This window comes from Strix aluco, chromosome 1 (assembly GCF_031877795.1).
Source record: "Strix aluco isolate bStrAlu1 chromosome 1, bStrAlu1.hap1, whole genome shotgun sequence".
Taxonomy (NCBI): Eukaryota; Metazoa; Chordata; class Aves; order Strigiformes; family Strigidae; genus Strix; species Strix aluco.
The window spans coordinates 37,326,065-37,347,357 of NC_133931.1; the positions used below are offsets into that span (position 1 = coordinate 37,326,065).

Genomic DNA, 21,293 nt, shown 5'->3' on the forward strand with positions numbered 1-21,293 from the left:
CAACAGTAAGGGAATGGACTGAAAGATTTATCTTTGCAGATTCTCTGTCCAAAGCTCTATTCCTTTCTATCTCTATTCCAGGGACAGCTAAGATAAAGTTAACCTTCATCAACTTAATGTTTCATAGAAAAGCAGAACATTCTCTGACAAGATATCCCTTAGGAGGTACCTTTTCCATTAGATTTCAGGTGCTATTCTGTTCCAAAACCTGAGCAGAAATTGAAATAAGGCTGAGTCCTGACTGCAGATTAGCGCAACGTATGATTATGTTTGTATGGGGAGAAAAAACGTTCTTCAGAGCCATTATATAAACTCCTTTTTATTGTATTTTAATTCTAGTTAGTGGTGCTTGGAGAGATCAGAGAAGCGTTTCCCATACTTAGTTTAAAAACAGGGGAGAAATTCTATAACTCTTTTTTATTTTTACTGTACATTATTTGAATCTTGTGGATGCATTTGTAGTATTAAATTAAATATTTCTAAGACCAATCTTTGGCATAAAGACCAACTGCAATGAACAGCCCATGTCTATGCTGTTAAGCTATATTACATCCAAAATAAGGCACTAACATACAAACTGTCTACTAAGAATGTATCCTGGCCCAAGGCAGCTCTCAAAATATGCCTAGGAATTATTCAGGAGTGCTAACTGGCCATGACAAAAACCATGTTAGGCACTCTTCTAACAGATTCGAAGTGTAAATTATTGAGTTTGAATGCCCAGGAACACTCTCTGGAAGTGTTTAATATTCTTTTACAGACATAACCTCTACTCTTAAATTCAAGATGTTGGTGGGTTTTTTTTTTAATAAGCAGCAAATATTTATATAACTTACCATCAGAGTCGGACACTGCTGACTCAGATGTTTGAGATACCATGGAGATATCTTCTGGCCTTTCTGCCAAATTATCTCCTTGCAATCTAAATTGTGGAAAAATGAAAAGAAAACATTTGCAATCATATACTATAGATAAGAAGAGCGTTATCTCTGGCTACATGCCCTACTCACAACATTGTCCTAATTAAAAGGGTAGCTTTGCTGAAAATCCAACATCTATGGTTCAATCATATCATCCCAGATTGTCTAGTAAGCAAAACTAGCCTCTAAGAAACACTCAACTGAATCTCAGCTAATGTATTTTTGTAGGACTTATTTTAACAACAGTGGCGTTTTGGTGATATCACGTGCATATGAAACTGCAAGTTTCCTTCACTACATTCAAAAATATTTTAATTGAACAGGACTGTACTGGGTGTCCATGTCAAGGTGTTGGCAGTGGGGGGCTGCAGGGGTGGCCTTGGTGAGGAGAGGCTGCGGCTGCCCTGTGCCATACACAGGTGGTTCCATCTGGCTTCAAAAGACCCATGGCAGGACACAGCTGAGCCCCTCAGCCAAAATGGTGGTGGCCTTGGAGAAAACATAGTTAAGGAAGAGCAAACAATGCGACACAGGCAGAAGAGCAGGGAATGGAAAGATTGAGAAACAGCAGAGGGAACACCAAGGTCAGAGGAGGAGGTGCTCCACACTCCAGAGCAGCTACTCCCCTGCAGCTCACAGTGAGGAGCACACCAGAGCTGATATCCACTGCAGCCCATGGAGGACCCACACCAGAGCAGGTGGATATGTCCTGTATGAACTGTGGCTCATGGAGAACCCACAGTGGAGCAGATTTTTTTCCTGAAGGACTGCAGCCCATGGAGAGAGCCCACGCAAGAGCAGGTGAAAACTGCAAGGAGGAATAAGAGGCAGAGAGGAGCTGTGACGGACTGACCACAACCTCCCATTCCCCATCCCCCCTGCACCACTCAGTGGGTGGAGAGTCTGGAGTGAAGGAGTGAAGTTGGGCCTGGGAAAGGGAGGAGGAAAAGTGTGGGTTTAATGTTTGCCATATTGATTCTCATTACCTAAATGGATTTTAACTGGTAAGAAACTAAAATTTTTTCCTCAGGAATTTTCCTCAAGTCAAGTCTGTTTTGCCCACGACAGTAACTGGTAAGCAATTTCCATGTCTTTATCTTGACTCACAAGCTATTTCATCCTATTTTGTCCCCTCATCCTGCTGAGAGCAGTGAGCAAGCGAGCAGCTGGGTTGGGGGCTGGCCCTTAACCAAGGTTAACCAACTAGAGGGAAATACATGCAAGAGTATTTCCTCCTCCTTTGTTACTTTTTAAAAGAAAATACAGTCAGTACAGCAGGCTTCATCTTCAGGCTTTTCCCCTCCATCAGCTGACTGCAATGCCTTGACAGCAATTTACAAAAATAGTCCTTGTATCTGTTCTTTTAAATAAGCATCCCAAGAGTCCCACCATCCTTCTTCAGGCTCTTATGAGTCCTGAGTACAGATTCTGCTCTGAAGAAATGGTTTGTAGCTCTTCACACAATATAACTTCCATTTACATAAAGGTTATCTTACCTTGAATTTATTCAGACATGAAAAGAATAAGAAAAATGCAATTCAATATTGCAAAGCCCAGGAATCATAAAAATGCACTGAAGTAAAACCTTGGGGAAAGAAATAACTTATCTCTTATAAAAAGTTCCTTTCACTCTGTATTCTCACTCTCTGCAGCTGCTTTACACTAAACTTTGCATTAACCTTTGAAACCAAGCAGAACCCCCATATCTGCCCTATCTGAATTTCACATTTTAGGACTCTCACAGTTATCCAATATATTTGGATCTTAAGTCATCTATTTATACCTTCTAAAAACCATTCCTTCCCCACCCCCCCTACCCCACCCCCCATTACTTTATCTCCTTTATTGCCCCTGGGATGGTTTACTTATGATGGAAAGCTCAATGTAAACTCATAATGATTCTTACCTGAGGCAGTTCCACAGAAACAAAACTCCTCACAGAAACAAAGTGTAAAACTTATAAGCTGTAAACCTAATTTTGAAAATTACTTCTATGAATCCTTTATAGCTCTATACCTGGTTTGTAATGCGCTAGTTATCAATTCTTTAAAAGTCAAACTTGTCAAACAGGCTCTTCTAAAGATGACAGTCAACCAGAAACAAATAACTTTGCACCATTATCATAAAGATATTCAAATAGGGAGAAAACAAATTGCAAATGAAATAACCATGTGGAAAAGGAAGATCTCAAAAGTCACATAAATTTCCTTTGCATTAAAATCGACCTGTTGTTCTTCATTACATACATACGCGTGTTTACTGCAAACACGTATTCAAGCTTATAAGGATACGCATGGAATTGCAGGAACCAGAAGTGATGTACTCTTCTCTGCAGAACATGTTGATAGCTTATTTGTGTTTAATTAAAAGGAAAACTACAACATCCTCTGCTTATATTGCAATCATAAAAAAATTATCTCTAGAAGTAGGAGCTCCTTCTTTTATCCCATCAGAATATTCAAGATTTTATATGTTCCTACTCTCAGCTTTCATAAATCCAAACAAGACATGAACAACTGAAATTATTCTCATCTTATTCCAGAAATTACATACATTTAAGTGGCCCATTGCCTCATGAAAAACATAAAAAAAAAAAAAAATCTTTTCAATGTATCTAGTCAGAAAAGCCATTCAAATTATTTCCCTTTGTAGGAGGAAATGGCTGGGTGAACTGGGTGGGTGAATAAGATGTTTGACATATCTGGACCTAATTTTCACATCCAATTTCAACTTATTTATGTATTTCTTACATGTGGATTCGTATTGGAATAGATTCTCATGTGACTCAAGCAACAAAAAAGTCACAAACACTATTGCTTACCAAAAGAATTCTGTTACTTGGACTATTCTGATTTCCTCTTCAATAGTTAATACTATTCATAAGACACCTCCACAGCAAAATGACAACACTTAAAAAGTATTAATCAACAGATTAGAAAGAAGCATATGTCTCGAAGAGCTTCTGAATGCTTAAGAACCTCATTATATAATCAGAGATTTATTGTCTAATCTGTCCTTGTTTATGCTACTTTTTTCCCTGGTTCATTCTTGCTGAATGTCTTCCAAGAAAACTGTGTTGCACCATGCTGCAAGCATCAGTAACATTGGAAGTCCTAAACTAGGAGATCCACTTATCTGTCCCCTGGTACTACAAAAGCATTTTCATCTCCAACTCTTTTTCTTGCAGACTAGTTGTACAGAGAAGTGTAAACTCCAAGGTAGACTTGATTCTTTATTGCCAGATACCAGGCAGAAATTTGTTTAGCAAAAAAAAGGTAAAATGATGATCAAAATGTTGTGTTGGAACTTTTCATCCATGCTTTGGAAAAGTTGATTATAAAAAGAGCAATGTATACGAGAGTCACATCCTCGTTCGCAAAGCAATCTAAAAAGAGTTGAACTTTTCCAAACTGGCGGCTAGCTTTGAGAATCTTGGCTGTTAGTTTCAATTCGTACTCTTAAAAAAAGCCCAGACAAACAAACAAAAAGAATTATCTAAAAATTACTATCTTACTAATACTTTATGGACTCTTTCAGTTATTAACCAAAACATTATTTCAGCTAATAATTATTTTAATGGGAGTCTAAACTTGATACCTGATAGCCAACATTAACATTTTATTCTAGATACATTGTTTATAGTGTGATCTCTTGCTTAGAGGCCATTGTTTCAGTTACATTCAACCAGCTGCATGTTGGAGCTTCAAGAGCTACAAAGGCAAACAGCCTCCAGGCAAATATTTCAATTTCCTTTGACCCAAAAATGCATTCTGTAGGACTTGTTCCAAGAAAATTGCCAAGGACTTCAGGACCAAAGACATTCTAAATAAGTTCTACAGGATGGGTGCAGCAGCATTATACCAGGTCTATCACTGCAAACAAGCTTGTGGGTGTGTGAACCACAGTTGTACTGCCAGTATGATTTAGAAAATATGATACTATAAGAGTATGCAAACAGAGGACAAAAGGATTTAATCTACATTCCTTGAATAAGTCACAGCATAATAAAATCCTATACTGCCTCACCAGAGGACGGAAAGAAATAGAGTCAAGATTGAAATTGTAGATTTTTTTTCATCCACTACTTTAAAAGGGTCTTTTCACACTCCTGAACAATCTATAAGCACACACATGCTTATACACAAGTATTATCTAAGAGATGGCAGTGACTAAAGTCAGCAAAAAGAAAACATTTTGATTCCTTTAGGATTCAGATTAGGAAAATATTTCCTCTTGACTTGATATCTGAAAAAGCAATGTTTTCTACAAATGTTTAAGATTTATCATCTATCGAAGATCTTATATTATTTCCATGTAAATTGCCTTTAGCTACTATGTTAGTTATTCTACTAGTGATGGTGCAGTATTTGGAAGTAGGAATAACCTACCGAAAAAAAAGAAACCAACTTTTTTTTTGGTCTAAAAGTTCAGCCATCTTAAATTTTCACTAGAAAAATGAAAAAACACTTCAGCATGCACAAAGGTGATACAAAACAAATGTTGCAGTTTTGATTCAGTAACACATTTATCTAAACAGATTACTCTTTGGTTTAAAATTACGCTCATGTTAAAGTGCATTGCTGAACTTGAGCATTTAGGATGTTTTTCTTTCTTAAAACATTGATTGTTGGAGAACAGGGCATGTCATCAAGATGATATTACAATTTGATATTTCAGTAGAAGCCACCTACTTTATGAGATGAAAAAATACTAAGATAAAACAGAAATGAAAATTAGGGTAACTGATTTACGTTGTGTAATCTCTCACCAATGAGGCCATGTGAAATAATCTACATAAGACCCCATTCTGACTAATACGACAACCTCTTCTGGAACATCTTCAGTATTTCCCTAGCAATTTTGAGTGCCCAGCAACACCCCAAAACACATTGTTCTGTGGTATCACAATTACCAACAGTCTTAATGAAACACTTGTAAATCCCTATGATTACAGAGGTGGAAAAAAACTCACTGGTTCATTCATTTCATCCTGCAGTCAGTGCAAGAAGCAATACCCTAGAGAAGTATCATATATTAGTTCCTACTCTAGCTCCATTTGTTGCAAAAAAAAGTGAAATAAAGCAGATTAATGACCATAAATGTTTCAACTTATTTCCATTCTCAAGATGACAGAATGTTCCAGGGGAATTTTACAGGGATTAAATATGCAGCATGTAAGTATCTGTAACATGAATTTAGTGACAGGGACATTGTAAACCATGCAGGTGGGCTAAGGATTCAGCGCAGATCTGCATTTCCTGCTTGGTAGATGAGATCTGTTGACTGGCTGTTTGGTGGAGTCCAGCTGGAAGAGAGTGATCAAGTGATATGAAGTCTCAAGCTTCTCTTGTGCCTGACCTTTCAGAAAGACCCACTCTAGCATTCAAACGAAAGACTTGAGCTTTTCTGATGGCGCAACTTAATGAGGAAATGCCTGATGGACTAACTTTATTTCCCTTCGCAGCAACCTCCTCATCCTCCCACTCTGTTTTCAAAGCCACAAAAACATCCCTGTGGCAATCCAATCATTACTATCAGGAGAAAACACTGAGTGCATCTTGATCTTTCTTCTAGCATTACATAGCAGCTGGAAATAAATTCGCACAGTATGAGCAGTCATTCTGCAGGATCAACCTTGCTTTCAGCATATCATTTGTTTCTAAATTTTACTGTCTGTTTGAATCAGATTATAGAGTCAGATTCTTCCATGTATTTGCATAAAGCAAAGAGTATTCTGTTAGTACTAAAGAAGGAATGATTAAGTAGTATTAATGAATACGTGCTGTAAGGCTTTTTTAAAGTCAACCATGAGATTTCTATAGCAGCAACATATTCCCCATTAGATGACTTTGATAAACTAAGAGTGTTCAGTTTAGTTTCTGAAATTTACCAGTAAGTCCTTTTGATACTATAACACATGCCACTTAATTATGCCAAGAATATTACAGTTGAAGCTATGTACATAATTTTATCTAATTACAACTACATAGAAGTAGACACAAGAAAGGACCCTTACATAAGGAAGGTCTGTTGTCTGCAATATGCAAATCTTTGAAATGGCATCTACTTTTTCTAACACTGTTCATTAGGACATATCTCTTGGTGATCATTTCTTCTAATCAAACTGATATCACTTAACCAGACTGTGTGATGACAACTGTCACCAGTATCTGAAAGTCAGTCCTTCCCAAAACTTGACATATTTGACAAGAAAATAAATGCTGACAGTACCCAAAACCAGTTGAGTTTATCACTCTTCTTTATTGTAATCAGCTACATGGCATGTCATCACACTTCCCCATTCTTTCTGTGTGACAGAACTAGTGGTCTTGTTTTCAAATCTCTCTGATATCCATCAATATCCAATTTACATGAGCTATTAAGAGGACAGCTTCTTGACATTATGGTAATTGCTGCTTTAGAAAGATGTTAGATTGATGACCTCACTTAGAAGCTAAAAAGAAAGAGACAAAGATGATCCTACAAAACAATTCCTTATGTAAAATCAAAATTAATCTAACAGAATCCTAAAATGACTAACTGTAATTGGTACATAATAAAGTGTGGGTATAGTGGGGATGTAAGGAGAGAGTAATGCTAGAGAAGCTGTGATTTCTCCACTTATACCACCCCTAAAACAATGCAGTAGCTCTCATACAGCTTCAGTTTCTAGACAATAGGACACGGAATTAAACTATATCTTGGAGAAAAAAGTAGCAGGGAACAGTTGAGGAAGCTGAATTAAAATTGGGTTTTTCTCCACGATTTAAAGTTGGCATGCATTTACAGATTTGAAATTTGTGTAAACATTTATGCCTGAGGAAAACAGATTTTTAAGAGGTAAAACAACGTCCTGCTTTGAGGGCAACTATGAGTATGCCTATATTTGAGTGTGTACATGACTGCAGGTACAGATGCAGGACAAACTCCTACCTAAGAAATCCTCCAGTGCACTAAATAGAGGACATTCACAGTGTATGTCTACATGTCAACACTGTTGATATTCTTAAAAGTAGCAGTAAATGAAATTAAACTCGACACTATAGTAGAATGCTACAATAAAAACAAAAAAATCACCAGTTAACACTATTCTTGCAATTATTAATAGATTAGAAGAAAAAAAAAATAATTCCAAGGACTATATCAGATTCATAAAAACAATTAAAAACACTTAACCACAAGCATATGTATTTTCTAACATCAGGGCCTAACGAGAAGGAATAAAGTATCCTGAAAATAAAGAAATGGAAATGTTTCTGATACCTAATACTGACACGCATGCTCTTTAGTATTTGTTCTTTGTGTAGACTACTAATTCAAAGTATGTGCATTATAAATTGCCTTGTGCTAGTCTGTAGTAGAGGCTGTGCTTTAGGAAATGTTTGTGTCAAGTCAAATACTAAACAGGAGAGGAAATTCACCTTCAGAGGAGGGCGATTGTTTGCTCACAGACAGAGGAATTGGGATTATATTTCAATTGTCTTCCAGAAATGTCACTTAACTCAAATAACCAAATTCCCATTCTATTCCTCCCCAGAATGAGCCAAAAACCCCAAACAGAAGAAGGATCATAATTTTTGAACAAACTCTCCTTTAATCCCCAAATAAACAACTACAGGCAAGAGTTACATAATTACTGTGTATGTGGTTGGCCTTCAAATTCTGGTACAAGCCTGTGGGACCTCTTTTTCTTTTTAAACATAGCAAACTAGAGCTGGATAATTTGCTCAAATTCTGATGATCCCCAGAGGTGAACAACAACAGAAACTTTGAAATTCCACTTGAGAAGAAATCCTGAAAAGCTGTTATTTCAAGAGAATACAAATGCTCTGCTGTCTTTTTAGTAATAAAGAACAATTCCTCCAGGTGCTCCAAGACAGTAAAGGGCACTCCCCAAGGAGGAAGTGGGAAGTTACATGTCTGCGAATTCCAGCTCCAGCCATTCTCTCTGCTCTGCCCTGCGTCAGCTAAGTTTTGTTGAATCTGGATAATTTCTGTAAAACATTTTGCTTTCTGTGAATCATTATTTCTTAAAGAACACACATTTCATTGGGAAATTCCTGTTCTCCTTTGCTGAAGACTGAGCTAACTTTTTTTAGATAAACATGGTGAGAAGTAGGGGAAAGTTCAGCAAAGAATCCTTAAATCTTACAACAAAAGGAGCAGTAAAGCTGTTTTCATGTTGACCCAAGATTAGGGTACATTTTTAAGGCAACAACTGCAAAGAGAAGTTCTCAACTCCAAAAAACAGAGGTAGTGTCATGTTTGCATTAGAATCTTAATTAAGGAGATTTTAGCTTGGTGAATCACTGATTTTGCTTAAATTATTTCAAAGCAGGTTAACTATGCTCTTGAAAAAATCCAAACAAATACTTCATTGATTTGCAGTCAGTTTCCTTATATAGTTGTTACTAATTTGGATTAAAAATTGTAATCTACATTGTGTAAGATTAATGAATATCATGAAATTTTTAACAAAAGAAACTTATTAAAAATCTAATGATGATGTTTCTTTGGCAACCAAAGGGAATTTCAGTCAGAGATGAGAAGAAGGATAAATTGGATTTACTGGACTTCCTTTTTTTTTTCCCCCCTTTCAAATCATCTGCTTCCTTTCTGTAATATAAAACATTACATCTACATCTAACATCTCTCTCTGTATACTGTCTACTGTAATACTGAATTATAATTTTCCTAGAACAAATACATAACTCCAGGGAAGTTATAGCAACTGAGATCAGACAACAAAAGTCCTGAAAGCCCCCCCATGCATTTAGGTTACACTGAATGTTTTCTTACACCTTTCCCTAGCAACCTCAACACCACACCAGTAACAGTACTCCAAGCTTTATAATCATTTGTCCTGACTTGCCTATAATATGGTGAGTTTATTTCATTCTTTGTTCTCAAACATACTGATCCAAATTCTGATCTCATGTAACTTGACTTACTGTCTCCACAAGTCTCCTTTATACTGGTGTAAAATCCAAAGCTTCTCTAGCACCTAAATATAAAGCCAGGAATGTCTGACCTATTCCACTTGTTCTACTGATGCCTTTCACAAAAATAAAAATATGTTAAAACTGTGCCAGCAAAATTCTTAGTGTATTCACAGGTATAGAGACAAAAATGTCAGTTTTCCAGTATAGACTATGCCAGTTAGTATAATGGTAAAATTAAATAAATATATTTTAAACAATATACAGGCAAAAGTACTCTTCTGCTGGTAAAACTGTCCATCTGCTTCAGTTACATACTCCAGCTTCCTAATAAAGGTGAGATACAAATTTCAGATCAATAAACTACAGAAGGAAAATGTCTTAGGTCAATGAGGGCGAACAACAGAGGATTGTGAATTCAGTGAGTAGCGAGTGTGGCCAGCACCTCTCAAGTCTGAAGTAATAATGGGAAAGCTCTGCAGCATGTCACCTTGTTATATTAAAAAAATCAGTGTCATAGCTTCTGTTTTCACCATAGACTAAAATACAGGAAGCATCTGCATTGAAGAGGAACGAAGCATGAGGACTATTGGATTATCCTGCAGAACACTATCCAGGAAAGCAGACGTTTCAAAATTAAAGTATAAGACTACATTAATAAATACAGATATTTAACAAAATTTCTGAATATAATGTAGGAATATAAACTTAGTGACATAATTTCTTTAAATCCATTTAAAGAAGTGGTGCAAACCTCTCAGGCAGGAGTATGTTGTTACTACCATCAATTCTATTTATGTGAGATATCCAACATTCCTATTCTTTGAGTTTCACCCTGATCTAAGGTACAGTTAATCTAAAATAGCTCCATTTTCACTGGTACTATTCAGATCACAGTCTGTTTCTTACTTTTGTACTCACTTTATAAAGGACACTATTTCTCAGTGCTTGCACACTAAAACACAGCAAACAATTTGAAAATTCATAAAAATCACAGTTAAGAATGGATTTTGGTTGAAGTCCATTCTATTTCTGCAAATCAAAAGCATTATTTTCCAGTCACTCTTGAAGATTTTTGTGGAAAGTTTCCATGTCACCAATACTTAATTCACAGCCATAATGTTTTCTGCTGGTAAAACTAGAATATCCACTTGCTGAGCAAAACTTACACATTGACACAGCCTGCAAAATAATCTTTTCTGTGTGCTGTTTGCTTTTCAAAATGTCTGAATGCAGGTCTTTGTGCATTTAAATAAGTACACTCTACAGCTATTTCTGAGGAGAACCAAAAGTGGAAATATATTTCCCAGAGTAAGGAATCCAAAAAGAGACTGAATTATCTAATCCTTTTACAAGATGGGGAATTAAGCCATTCTTATAGCAATCTTTTATCTGCTGCTGGCTTCAAACCATTATCTCACAGGAGAAAAATTACAGTCTTTGTCAGTCTTTTCAGACTTAACAGTCTTTCTTCCCCTGTGAACCATTTTTTCTAGGACTTGTGAAAGAGTTTTGTGTGTGTGTGTGCACGTGTGTCTGTTAAGAGCTATATTAAACTGTTATCCAGAGCCTCAAATTATGACCAACAAGCTTCCCCAAGCTCATGATCTGGCTTCCTCCCTATATCATTTGCATCCAGAAGCAACTGCTGTTGCTGATATACATCACAGTATAGCACCAAACAGAAAGAATCTATAAATATTGCAATAAAGAATTAACTTGCAAAGCACACATCAAAGAGAACAAGGGAAAAGAAGGAGGAAAGGCTTGGGAAAGCACTTGTCTTTTTAAATTATTGAGGGGGTTAAACGCGTTTTGTAGGGGAAAACAGAAAGAGGTGTCTTGACAAGATCTACAAAGGAAGGACACAATGAAACGGATGCTAGCCTCTTAAATTGAGAGACAGTACAGGACATTTTCAGGACTAGACAAAATAATATTAATTTCATTTTCAAATATGCTCCCACTGCTTTCATTATTACAAATCAAGACTGGTACGTTCAAAAGACCTAAAAAATCCTTTAAGTCTACTCTTCTTAGAATTTCTCAAGCATTTTTAAATGTTTACAAGCATGCCAATCTCCTTATACCAGTTCTATCTTTTTATAACCAGCTTGAGATTAAAAAATATAGCTACTGTTGAACAATAGTTCTTAGAAAAGATAATCTAGTGACACATCATTAATTTACAGCATCTTATACTGTATTCTTCATTCATAACCAAAACCGGATACTAATTCCCTATCAGTAAAGTTACAGTAAGGCTATCTTCAGATCCACCTGGCGCACTAAGTGCCACATTTCCAAAACCAGTCCTATCACGAGAACAATATGTTAGTATGTATGTATAAGATGCAGTTCACATGCAAATTTTATGTACCTAGGGCACATGTTTCACGTATAAGCCTATTTTCATTAACATGAAAACACTTACCTTTCATCAGAGTTCTTCCATTTCTCTTATGCTGATTGACAGTTAAGTCAAAAACAAGCCTACCCCACACATGCAGTCTTCAAGGAAATAAAATAGCTGTTAAATCAAACTCTGAGGGAAATGCTTTGTCTCTGAAATTACTGCATAATGCAAGGACGCAGACACACAGTGTTCCTTCTAAAGAGATACTTGCCTCATCTGAAAATACTGGTTTCTTCACAGCTTACATAATTTTTTAGAACAGATGGTGTTTTTATCATCACAGTATTTTGTAGAACTTCTGATAGGTCTGAAATTATTGTTTGGTGGATTTATCCAGTGGGAAAATCTGGTATAAAAGAGGCAAGAAAGAAGTCTGATCCTCCTGGGATTTCTGTCTCAGCACTTGATATAAATCTCTTGTCTTATATTGTTCCTTTTTGATGACACAGTTAAGATTTTGAAAATAGAGAGACCTTGGCCAATCTTAAAACACACATTCACTGGGAGTTTGCCATAAAACTAATTAAGGTTTGGGATTAAAAATTATAATATCTTGTGTATTTTAGAGGTCAAACTTAGATCCATGAACTCAAAAAAAATCATTTGAAATCACACAGATACTATCTATTTTGCATATTGTAAGATGTTAAAATCAACACGAGTCAGTGAAAGAAGAGGGAAGCCAGTGTTTGACAACTTAGCAAATCAACCTAACTCTTAAAAATTAATTTATGTTCTCTGTCTCTGACAACCACTAGGAACAGTAAAAACATTTTCTGAATTATTTCTTTCTTTAGTGTTTTCCTATTTTTTTGAAAGAACAAGTAAGATACCAAAAATGGCACACCACTCCAGAAAAGAAAAGATAAAGTGATTTATGTTAGCTGGATTTATCACTCACCAAATCAAGAGAAGACAATGAAGACACTATTGTGGTTATTCATGCATCAAAGCTGGGCAAATTAATCACTGCCCAGATTCAACTCAGCCAAAAAGCTAAATGAAAATTTTTTTACTAATTTTTTTTGCCACAACTTTTTCTTTTCTTGTAATTATTTTCATTTTTCCACATTGTAAGAAGTTCTAAGTAGCAGAAGAAAAAATATAAGTTTTCTCCACAATTTTCCAAAGTGAAAGGAAATTTTTTAAAGTTATAAAGCACTACTACAGAGGATTTAATTTGCTTGTTTGCCACTCTTAAAAGGAAAAAGATGCAAATAAAACACCTGGTTTAGGACAAAGTCTGTGAAACTAGCACAAACAAACATAAGGAAAATTCAGCTCTTTGAAACAAGAGGTCCAATAAAACTAAGGTTACAAAAAAGAAAATAAAGGAAAAAAGAATGAAAAATAGTGACACAAGTAATCTGGAATGTTTAGTACTTTCTCCTCTGTAAGAATAGCCACTTAGAAATAGTACACAGACAGAAAGCTAATATGAAATGCAAGACGGATAAGAAAAAAATATGTAATCAAAAGGTCTGGTAACATTTGAAGACAACCTTCGTAACATTCTGTGCATCAACTCCAATCAGAGAACCTTTCCCCCAAAATTATTTCTGTACCAACCACTTTAATTTGGAAACAGTTTTCTCCCTTGGTACTTTGAAGTCATTTGTTCCCGAATTTCAGGAATATTAACAAACCAGAAATTTCTGCCAGGAACTGAGTCACTAAGCTGGCCTTACCACTACTGGGCAGACATACAGAAACTATTCTTTATGCAAATACATGCACCAAACCATACATATACCTGTATCCATTCCCCAGTATTACATCACAGCGTACAAAGCCAAACCAGGGATTATATGGAGGATTTGAGAAGTTATTCTTTCTGACACATTATTGATTAATTGGAAATATAAATTGTATGACATATCATCCTGTTTCCTGCTTTTCTGCTGCATGATTAGACAGAAATTAGCTGTTCCCTTTAAAATATTACATGTTTCAAAGGTATTTCCACATGGAAAAAGACTAAAAACTTTTATAAAACTCACAAATAAGCAAAATACAAATCCTAGGGTGTTCTTTGTTACATTTATGTGTAAAAGGCTACACTCTAGACAAATCAAACCCCATTTAAATGTACAAAAGGACAAATGTACCTAAAATTCACCATGGAGAATAAAACTAATAGGGGAAAAGGGGTCATAATGATTCAAAATCAAGCGGTCAATATAAAACAGCAAAAATGGAACTTAGTGGGGAACATAATAAAAGATTCAGATGCAAGTCATCTGGATGCTCTGCACCTTCTGCTTTGGCAGAATTCTCACTATGTATTTATTTACACAGACCTTTGGGGAGTAGCAGAGAAAGCTACTTTGAAAAAGAGGAATCAAAACTATGGGTCAGGTCTAAAGAGGAAATGGAATATTAAGTTTTCCAAATAGATATATCGTGCTATTGCATGATTTTGATATCAGAAATTACAATTTATTCTCCTGAAATCCCAATTTCTAATCATATGCATTCCAGGATCCACCATTTATAGGTTACTTCCCACAAAGCATTAAATCAGGAAGGAAGTTGAAGTCTATAAAGAAAAACAGGGATTTAAAGACATCCTTTGAAGTCACATGCACAGTGCTCTACTAAGTCTGTTAGGAATAGATAATTTTATATTCCCAGTGATTACTTCTATTTAATTCCATCACCTCTTGGTTAATATTAACACTGCAGTTAAAGGGATGATTATAGTTCGTGTAAACATACCTGAACCACCTATAAATACATGAATCACCTTTAAATTAGTATCTGCACATGCTATCACTGAATAGTTTTGACAATTCATGTAACAGCTAAGGAATTTTTGCAGAAATCTTCCTGACAGATTTCAATGTAGGCATAGCCTGTTATCATCTCACCCAAACACGAAGTGCTGTTGCATATGCTCAGGATAAGGGAAAAACAGTCCATGGAGTTTTGATGTCTTTTAGTCCCACATGCATTTCCAAGGTACTACTCCTTTTAGAGTGACTCACACCAAAATGGCTCAGCCTGGGAAAGAAAACTTCACACTCAGACTTGAACAGCAGTCCGCTGAAAACAGAGCAGAACCATCTACAGTGCTGGCTTGGTCTAATTTGGCAGAACATAAACCTAGACCGTCTGTTAAAAACCACACCAGCCAGCAAACTCTGTATACCCCCTTCTTCCAGGATCTATGGCACCTGTATGCGATGTCAGAGGTTGCTCCTCTTTACCTGATCAGACTCTATCCCAGTGTTGCATGGTGCAGCATCCATTCCTTGACACCTTCCCATCCCCAGCTGGGTAGTTAGTCTGGAATTACATGCCTGGACAAGATAGGAGAACCCATCTCATTTCAAAAGACAAGTCAGCCACCCCACTGGTTTCTGTGCAGGGAACACAATGACAATGAGAGCAGGCTAGCCATAAACAATAAGGAAGGGATCTAGTGCACAGCTGAAGTTGAGGAAGCTCAGTAGGCTTCCTTCCTTCACTTGAGGCAATCTTCCAGGAGCCCATTATCTTTAACTGCTTTTTAAATATAGTAGTTTGTGAGCATTTATGCTCTTCCTCACAGGGCTCATTAATTTCATTAATTTTTCTTTGCTGTCTGCAGTTTCAGTAGTGTTGTCTGTGGACAATACATACAGGAACATGGCTTGTTTAACAGCAGTTTTTTCTCTGTTTACAGACATCAGCTCTTCTGCTTTTGATAGTTAAATGAGATCCACTTGTCAAGCTTTAGACACTATTTTCTGCACAGCTCATTATTAAATTTTCCACCAAATGCTTCTTAATGCTTCAAGTCTCATTAGTATTGTTATAGCTTTGTGATACTCAGATAAAGCATCTCCATACAAATTCTTACTCTGCAAGAATCTAAAATGGTTGAAGCTAGATTAATACCAGAGAATTCCCCAAACAACCAATTAATTCCTGTTCTTTTCTAGAGACATATATCATGACCAATTCAGACAACAGTCCTATTCTTTCCACTGTTATTCTGCAATTTATGACAAATTATAGCTTGTTCCTTCAATTCTCTTGTCTCCTCCCCCACACATTCGTGGTCCTCATGGCTCTATGTCATGGAGGTCTGCTTAAAAGCCCATTGGTGTATTTCAAAAAAACCTACATGTGATTCTTAACTTTCACATAGTACTATGTAGTTTATATGACTATGCCCCAAGTATGTATGGAAGTGGCGGAGACCACACCATAGAAAACCAAACTTACTAAAATATTGTAAAAATTTAGATGGTTAAAGAAAAGTTAACTGGCCCTGGTAAATAAGCAAGCTAAACTGAAGATTGTTTGGAGGACAAAACGTCTTAAAGGAGTCAAAGATACAGATGATGAGCAGGGCAACAATGAAGATTTCACAGGCACAGCAAACTGACATGAGAACTTCTGAGTATTTTTTCCAAACTAAGTTTTCAGAGAGCATCTGTAAATGGTAGCATGCACAGAGTATCTCATTTATTCTACATTAGGAGCTCAAGCACACAAGTTACTATATCTGAACTGTACTCCACATCCCAATGGTGATGGTTAGAAAAGCCACACTTTTTAAATGTACAGATGTACTTTGTTTGTTTATACCTATATATATATGATTCCTCTCATATGTTAAAAGGCCTTAGGACATTGTGCTTTTGCTCTAGCTAATCTTAAAATATTAACTAAAATATTGCATCTCAGACCTACATTTGTATGCGACTAGTGCTCCTTCCCAACATTCTTGTTCAGAAGCCTTCAAGCTTGTGGCACAGTATGTTTTCTATAATCCCATTTCTTTTATAATCACATGCAACCCCTTTTTTGTATTCTATTGATGTTAAGAAGAATGAATGCAGCCCTTGCGCTATTAAAAACAAAAAGCTTCTTACTTCTAGGAATGCATTGGCAAGACTCCACAAGAACAAGATTTAACTTTTGAGCATGGCAGTGGGCATACAAGGCTAATGGGTGGTCCTTACCAAAAAAAAAAGAAAAAAGAAAAACCTTTAAAATTCATTCAGCAGTACGTTAATATTATCTTATACCTCATGCCTGATTAAATTCTTGCAAAACATTCAATGTGCAAGTCACAATACATGAAAAAATATGGAAGTGTTGTTTGGCTTTTACAAATTGTCATTTAGATCTTTATTTAAGCCATATGAGTTTTGCTTATGTGTGAGGGTGTCTTATGATTCATTGGCCAACCCTGAAATTCATTTGTTTTGCCTGTATCTGAGAAAGGATTCACAAAATCGTGTTATAGAGTGAGACAGTCTATTCTCTAAGTCAGTCAGACTAATTGTGCTCTTAGATGAAGAAGGAATTTTTATCATAATAATTTTGCTCAAAGGCAAATCCAGATCAATTGTACTAAAAATGTCTTCACTAATTTTCTGGACTAAATAGCAAAGAGCAAACCTTCCAAATACAGGTTTTTTGGTAGCCTTTTTTTCTGTATCTATAAACCTTGTTTTGTTTCACCTTGTGAATGATGTCACCCCTTTATTTAGATGACTTAATATGCTGCTTAACTTGCACTGTAGTCCAAGAGCAGCTATGGGAATAACATTGTTCTGTAGCTACTTTCCCATTTGAAAAACCTCTTAAAGCTGTTATCCATCTGCATTTCGCTCATCGTGTGTGAAACATCTATACAGAAAACAGTAAGCTCTCTGTTTCTTACAGCTATATTCCAGTCTACAAACCAATTTATACTCCAGGAGAATTAACCCCTCCTTTTATTTCTCTTTCTCTCTGATTTTTGGGGTTTTTTTTGTTTGGTTGGTTTTGGGGGGATGTTTTTAGGTTTTTTAATCATAAACTGTAGAAACCAACTTTGTGTGTTAGCTTGAAAAAATCCTCCCATCTTTACCTCCTAGATGACTGGGTGGAGAACTTTACCTTTTATTAAAACTACTGACCTGGACTGTGATAACTCTTATCTATCTATTACTTGAAGATGACTGGTGCAAGTATCAGCATTGAAGGTTAGGTAACAGTTTCTAAAAAAAAAAACCAAAACCAAAACAAAACAAAAAAAACCCCAAAACTTAAAAATTGGGGGTTTTATTCTAGTTCAGATTATGTCCATTCTCTGTCTCATTTCTTATGATTCACGAAAAAGCTCTTACTTTTGTCTAAGATTCTTCAGGCGATTGCAAGCTTTCCCCCACAATATAAACTGGATTTAATTTGCCTTGTAACAAAGTAGATTTTTATCTCTAACTATAGTCACTCCCATTTGGCATTCTTTTTTAAGATCTTCCTCTGACACTGTGTTAAAAACTGCTTCAGAAATGGAATAGGGGAGTTCAAGGGGAAGAACTATTACTGTGCAGAGTAACAGCCTAGTGACAGTCAGAGAAAACCAGCTACACAGGACATTTAATACTAGCTTGAACTAAATGCCAGTTATTAGCAAAGGAGTAAGTCTGTACTGACAAAGAAAGAGGGAACCAGAAGCTGCTAGTATTGTCTTCCTATTATTACATTCTAGAATCTGGATCCTGGTTTTCTCATGTATTTGTGTGGTACAAAGAGAAGGAGCTAAATTGGAGCTAAATGAAGTCTGATGAGTAATCTCAGCATGGGGGAAACAGTTGGTTCAGTCCATTCTTCTCACAACTCATTGTACTCCCATGTTTAGCCCACTTGTAGGAAGCTATAGAAGCCACAGAACAGATAAGACATATTGCTGCACTGTACGCTACTGTAGGTGCTCTCAGTTGGCATACAGAATTAAACCAGCACTCCTCCCAGGCTAAAATAACCTACTCATAGCCACAGACCTGTTCTCTCTAATTCTCAAATAATAAGGGAACTCTAATAATCTAGGGCAAGAAAATGTAATCCTAGTAGCAGGAGGGTCTAAAATTTACACACTATTTTAATCAAGAAGTAGGTTGGAACTTCAAGAAGACTCCTTTCCAGGTGAGACCCCAAAATTAAGCCAAATTAAGTTAAAACTAGTATTGAGGAACTCCTTCAATTCTTTAAATAAATCCCTCTCAGAAGAGCCCCAACATGTCCAAGGAAGTGAGGAACATTCTGGAGGAGGTATCATAGAAAGTAAAATGACTGGAGAGTAATCAGAGCAGAGCATTTTTAAAAAAATACAGCAAGGTGAAAGAACTACATTATGCAAATGCAAGAGTAAAATTAATTTTTCTGTCTGAGACATGAAGCATGTTTCCTAACATTTGAAACTCCACCAATCAAATTTCAGGTAAAAGTCATATTCCTCCTACAGACAGCCAAAATACCTTCAGCAAACCTGATTTGGTAATCTGATTTGACAAGTTCTATTATCTACAGAACACTCACTGCAATTAATAGCTCCATTCATTTCAAATCACTTTATACAACCAAAAAACGGGTAAAATTAAGAGAAAAGACACCTGTTTAAATTGTAACCAGAAGTATGCATAACAACTTATACTGACTTCTTTTTCAATTGTATTCAAATGTGCCTACAATCGAATCCCATAGTATTTATATATAAACTGTACAGCACACAAGACTACTTAGAGAATATGACAAAATAAAAAAATAATTTCTAAACCAGATAAATATACTAATAGGTTCTGTATTATGACCTTACACTAAATAGTAGGCTTTCTCATAACAATGGAGATAAATGTCAACACTGAGAAACTTTCATAGAGATGACCCAAATACTCAGGGCTGTGATTTTATAGCATGGTATTTTCAATGGCTATATCACTAGCAGAAAATTGAATTGCTTGGAACCAAACACAAAAAAACCCCCCTGTCTTCATGTTCTTGACGCCACTTGCTTCATGCAACTCTCTCTACCCACTACTTCAGCTGCTGCAAGAAAGCACTGGACAAACCCACTGTGGGGGTATCAAAAGAGACAGCTAATCGCACTTGAAGTAAGAGAGGAAAGGTGTCCTCAGACTCAGTACGAAGGAAGGAACGCTCCAACAGAATAGACAGACTTCATCATCTTGAAGAAAAAATGACAGTTTCATCACTACTGAATACAACAGCAATACCCATTTCTCTCTTTTGACTTTGCTTGCTACTGATGAGATGGAGTATTTTTTTTAATTCCTCCAAAGTTTAAAGAAACTGCTAAACTGCAACAAGAGTGAAAAGAACCACATGTATCATCCAGTTGCTCACCAACTTCATTAAACAGGACAGGCAATGAAATGAAGGTATATAGGGAAAATAAAGCACTGCTTTGCATTCTCTGATAAGTGAAATAAGGAAATGGGATTTTATGAGATCTTTCTCTCACAACTCATATTTTAGACTGCAGAGTCATATAGTACAGCCAGTTACAGGAGAATAGCAACAGCCAAGGTTGCTAGGTTTAGCTCAAGATCTAAACCGTTTGTTCCCTGGTGTGCAGGATTAAGAGAATATATAGTATGTTGGCACCTGCTGTTAGCGGCTACTTTAGAGAATTTAAAATTTAATTAACCTTCATAGTAATCCATACAAGATTTTATGTAAATTCAAAAAGATCATGTAGAAAATTTAACATTTCTATTTTCCTTACCTTTCTACTTGTTAATCCATGGACAACCGATGCCAGTTGAAAAAAGGTGCCACACTTTCATGTACCTAATTGTTTGGCAACATTTTACAACATAAACAATTTGTTTCTAGTGAATTGGGAAGAATCCCTTAACTGGCATGTTTGCTCTTTTTTTAAAACATAAGGCCACACTGCTGACAGCAAAACTCTAGAATTATGAGGCCATCCAGTCACTGCTGCTCTGACAGTACTGTGAGTTCTCTGAGGCTCCACAATCCTGCTAAAGAGATGCTATTGCATGGGTGATTCAGTATGCCTGTAGTTATGCTCTCAGAGCATCAGAAAATGTTCTGAAGCCCCTCTTCCTACATAAGTGCCTTTTAAAAGTAGTAATTTACAAGCAAAATGGGAAAAAAGTAGAAACGTAGGGTGGCATATGGCCAAACTTTTGACTTAATTTCACCACAGGTTGCTTTTTATTTACAAGCGGCTAATCCCCTCTCAAACTACACAATAGAGCAGCCATTGGC

General features: G+C 36.2%; 1 protein-coding gene across 2 annotated transcripts in view; it reads right to left on the reverse strand.

Annotated features, from left to right (window-relative positions):
- C1H8orf34 (chromosome 1 C8orf34 homolog) overlaps positions 1 to 21,293 on the reverse strand; it is a 175,459-nt gene that overhangs the window by 38,184 nt on the left and 115,982 nt on the right. For both annotated transcript variants that reach the window (XM_074847240.1, XM_074847232.1), the window contains exon 9: positions 837 to 922. In XM_074847240.1, coding sequence (XP_074703341.1) covers positions 837 to 922 — 86 coding nt within the window. The remainder of the gene's footprint in view (positions 1 to 836; positions 923 to 21,293) is intronic.